Consider the following 4393-nt stretch of genomic DNA (forward strand, 5'->3'; position numbering starts at 1 on the left):
GATAAATATCTCACAAAAGAAGTACTAAGTGAGCAACTTCAGGTTCCGTCCTCAACAGCACTAGATGATCTCAAAGATAACAATACCTCTGAAGCTGACTGCGATCTTTCAGTACAGAAATCAAGTGAACTCATTCAGTCTCATCAATCTCACAATCTGCCACTAGAAGAGAACGTTGAAGAAGCTTCATTTGGAGTCAAGAATGCACAAGATGAAGAAAATGGTAATGCTTTGATAACAAACGAAAACTTGCAAGTGCAAGAACAGCCCAAGGATTTTGAAGCTCCTGCAATAGAGAAAGAGATATCAGAACAAGAGCTGAAGTCGAACGATCCCACACATGTACAGGAAGATATTGGTACAGACGTTAAACCGGAAATTCATGATGAGGAAATAAGAGCTGATAGCCATGATTCAGTTGTGATGCCAAAGGAAGAAACTGGCTTATTAGAGGAGAAGAGGGAGGTTGAACATGTGAAGACAGAGCCCGAAGATGCAATCAAACATGAAGTTGCCGTGGAAGAGGTAATATATAAATGAAAGAAACATAAGTATTTTAGTTAATTTAGATACTATGCATGGTTCTGCTAATTACCTTTTGTTGCTAAACGAAATTTTTGATGCGATATTGGCAATGCAGAAGAACAAAACGTCTGAAAATATTGATCGTCAAACTGCAAAAGAGAACTATCAACAGGAGAGTAAACCAACATATACCATCAAAGAAGATATCAGAAAAGAAGAGGTATGAAACAGAACATTATTCAGTAGCTCTATTTGTTTTTGTTTCCACAATCATTTCAATATCTCAATCAAAGAAACCATGCTTTTGGCAGAAGGAATCAGATCAAGAAAGTTTCGAAAATGTGAAGAAAACCGATGATGCAATAGAAAAAATACAACCCGAGATTCAAGATATCGAAAGCTTGTCTTCTGTCAGCAAAACACAAGACAACGCAGAGGTAAAAGCTACGTTTGTATCACCATCTTGCTTTCTGCATAAGCAGCAATGGAAACAAATTATTTCAAAGTCACAAGTTAGTCCTACAAACAAAAGCTTATTTTCATTTTTGCAGCAAAAAGATGAAGTTCCAAACCAACAGGAAATGGAAATACCTGATGAAGTTCCAAACCAACAGGAAAGGGAAATAGCTGATGAAGTTCCAAACCAACAGAAAAGGGAAATAGCTGATGAAGTTCCAAAGCTGGAGAATCAAAAGATTTCAGAAGAAGTTCAGCAAAAAGATGGAGAACCAGAGAACACCAAAGATTTGTTTTCAGAAGTAAAAGAAACTGAACCAACGTTGAAAGAACCGGCAAGGAAATCGCTATCAGACCTCATCCAAAAAGTGAAAGGAACAAATAAGACTGAAGATGTAACAACAGAACCTCATATCGAAGAAGAGCCTAAAACAGTAGAAGAAGATGAGAATGACAATGGAGATCACGAACATGATAAAGATGATAAAACAAGTCCAGATTCTATAGTGATGGTTGAAGCTAAAGATACAGTAAGCATTATCAAGACTCATAAGAAATCACAAGGCATTCTCTCTGGTGTTGGTTCAAAGGTAAAGCATTCAATTTCCAAGGTTAAGAAAGTACTCACTGGCAAATCTTCTCACACAACAAAGCCTTCATCACCTAAATGAGTGAAGAAACAAGAAAAACACACAATCAGTCTCCTCTACAAAGGCTTTTATTTTTGGGTTTGTTCATTATTTTGATTGGTTTTTTTCTTCTTATGTGAATATTACAGATTTGTTTGTGGGTTTCATCATTTTCACAATGTTCAATAAACTGCAGAATGAATTGGTTTGGTTACTTTGTTTTTACCTGATCATTGATTAATTCTCTCCGGCATTTTTTATGAAACCTAAACACACAAAATTACATACATGTTAATAATAAAACAAGTTAACAAGTTACAACATGATACAGTAGAAAACAAAAGTTTTCTCATTTTGTGTTTCTCTAATCTAAGTTTGTAATATAAAGCTCCTGCTTAGTAATAAAATACTTTCCAATAAGATCACCAGATTCAACCACAAACTGTTCTTGAAATCGACCCACCCGTCTACTTGCGACATCGAATCCGAGATCTTTGAAACTCGGAAGCCCTTCTGCTTGAACTCCATCACCACAAATTAGAAACTGATTTCCTACAATAAACGATCCAATGGCACGAATCATTACTCCACCATTGTTGTGTGGCTTGCAATGAAGCTTCTCAACGACATGGACGAGTTTCTCACTCGGTAAATCTCCTGTTAATGTGTTACGAATGTCTGATAATGCTGAGAAGATTGCAGATGATCCTCTGTAATGTTTCCCAGAGAAACTGAGACAAAAAAAAAACACAGGAAAACTGAATGTTCTGATACCTGACATGGACACCCCTAAAGAATTGTAGAAGTATGGTTACCTGAAAACTGAAGTTTCAGTGTAGAGTGATTTTGTGTGATGCCAAAGATCATCAAATCCATCAAAGAGGGAGTAATAATGTATGGTGAGCATCTGAAAAAACATCATTAATGTTAAAGTTTAATTTGGTATTTTCTAATTAAGCGAAGTACTAAACAATCATGCACTTACATCAGCTAAATCTTTCAATCTCTGAGTTGGATCGAAGATGCTTTGAACAAAAGTAGCCAAATCCACTCTTTCCTTCTCGTGTTTTGTAATAAATGGGTGTGATAGAAGCTGTTCATGAAACACCATCAGACTCGAGTCTTTAGTTGAAGGGAAACTTTAAAAGCACCAAATCTTTACCAAACATTGATTTAAAAAACAGAAGAGTACTGAACTTTTAACCAAATCTTGCTTAAAACAGGAAAATACGAAGAGAAGCACCAAACTTAAAACAAATGTTCCCCTAAAATGGACTATTTCGGTAAAGTAGTGAGCTTCTAAAGGTATGAGATTTCAATATACTAACCTGTTCAGCTATTGGTCTAGCATCTGGATCCTTCTGAAGGCAAGCATCAATGAAGGAACAGAACTCTGGTGAAAATTCTTGTTTTGGTGGTGTTGGTGATGGCTCCTCCATGATCTTCCAATCCCATGGTCATAAAAAGACAGAAAGTTAGTGTAAATTATAAAATAGTATTTTGGATAATAGGATTCGGGGACAAGTTGATTCACCTGTAACATAAGATTAACAGGCCCTTCATTAGCTATATACGGAAACTCTCCAGTGCCGCATTCAAAAAGAGCGAGACCAAGGCTCCATATATCAGCTGGATAAGAATAACTGTCATTCCTAATCCGCTCCGGGGACATGTAAGTGACAGTTCCAACAAAAGTAGCACACTTTGCAACCACCATTTTCAGATTAAGTTAGAAATTAGTCCAAAAAGAATTATTGAATTCAAATGGTGAAAGAGTGAGATTCCATCACTAACCATAGCCATTGAATTCTCGAGACCAGCACTAATGCCAAAATCAGTTATCTTTGGTTCCCCTTTGAGATTTATAAGCAAATTTGCAGGTTTAATGTCTCTATGAACAAGATGTCTAACTCCATGTAAGTAGCTCAATCCCTTGGAAAACGAAGCCACACCAAGAATGAATTAATATAACACTAAACATAAACACACAAATGTTTGCACATTGGAGAGAGTTTAAGTATCTTTACTTGCAAAAGTCTGTGGAACATTGATGAAAGAACCGGTTCAGGTATCTTCTTTGTTACTTTTAAGATATCTGCAAGAGATCCTCCATCCATATATTCAAGAGCTATGCTGATTTGTCCCGAGTCTGGACTATAGAAGGCTCCGTGAAAGTCCACAAGTCCTTCATGACAAGGAGCTTCACACAATGTCCGTATCTCAGTAAGCAGTTGCTGTCTTTTCTCCTGCTCGCCCAAATCAGTAAATACTCAAAATGACACAAACTAAATGGAATCATATCTTCTCTTGAATCAAAGGAGGAGGTTAACATTACCCTTTCAAAGATATTAATTTTCTTCAAAGCCAGAATTCTGTGATTGGGGATATGAATAGCTCGTTGAACAACGCTGCTAGCTCCACTTCCTATAGCTCCGAAGACGCGCATTTCATGGGAAGCACATTGATAAGTCGTCTCACAACTTTCAGACTCATCCACATGAGAAGATGTACATTTTTGTAACCCGAGCTCGTTGAAGTTGTAAACTCCATATGATCTACTAAGCAAATTAACAGTTCCACCATCTGATAACTTCACATTCAAAACAAGAAGATAATTTAAAACACAATAATAGCAAAAACTTATTCACTATGGGAATCACAAGAATCATACTAAATACGAATCGTTGGGATCTAAGGATGAGGATGAAGAAAAACCCTTCTCAGCATCAAACAATGGAGAAAGCTTCTTCTTTAGCTCCTCCAATGCCGCCATGGAAACTATT

At 36.7% G+C, this 4393-nt stretch overlaps 2 protein-coding genes across 4 annotated transcripts in view; one reads left to right on the plus strand and one right to left on the minus strand.

Annotated features, from left to right (window-relative positions):
* Window positions 1-1824, plus strand: part of LOC104732785 (A-kinase anchor protein 9-like) — a 13048-nt gene extending 11224 nt beyond the window's left edge. The window contains exons 12-15 of the mRNA XM_010452366.2: window positions 106-525; window positions 641-745; window positions 837-962; window positions 1077-1824. Coding sequence (XP_010450668.1) covers window positions 106-525; window positions 641-745; window positions 837-962; window positions 1077-1652 — 1227 coding nt within the window. The 3' untranslated portion in view covers window positions 1653-1824. The remainder of the gene's footprint in view (window positions 1-105; window positions 526-640; window positions 746-836; window positions 963-1076) is intronic.
* LOC104732783 (mitogen-activated protein kinase kinase 3-like) overlaps window positions 1743-4393 on the minus strand; it is a 3535-nt gene continuing 884 nt past the window's right edge. Inside the window, exons 1-10 of one of the 3 annotated variants that reach the window (XM_010452363.1) lie at window positions 4282-4387; window positions 3946-4200; window positions 3638-3856; window positions 3405-3542; window positions 3145-3312; window positions 2939-3052; window positions 2596-2703; window positions 2426-2517; window positions 2074-2341; window positions 1743-1876 (exon numbers count right to left, since the gene is read on the minus strand). In XM_010452363.1, coding sequence (XP_010450665.1) covers window positions 1868-1876; window positions 2074-2341; window positions 2426-2517; window positions 2596-2703; window positions 2939-3052; window positions 3145-3312; window positions 3405-3542; window positions 3638-3856; window positions 3946-4200; window positions 4282-4383 — 1473 coding nt within the window. In that variant the 5' untranslated portion in view covers window positions 4384-4387 and the 3' untranslated portion in view covers window positions 1743-1867. The other 2 variants (XM_010452362.1, XM_010452365.1) reach the window with 2 other exon arrangements.

The sequence above is a fragment of the Camelina sativa genome, chromosome 12 (genome assembly GCF_000633955.1).
Source record: "Camelina sativa cultivar DH55 chromosome 12, Cs, whole genome shotgun sequence".
In the NCBI taxonomy this organism is placed as follows: Eukaryota; Viridiplantae; Streptophyta; class Magnoliopsida; order Brassicales; family Brassicaceae; genus Camelina; species Camelina sativa.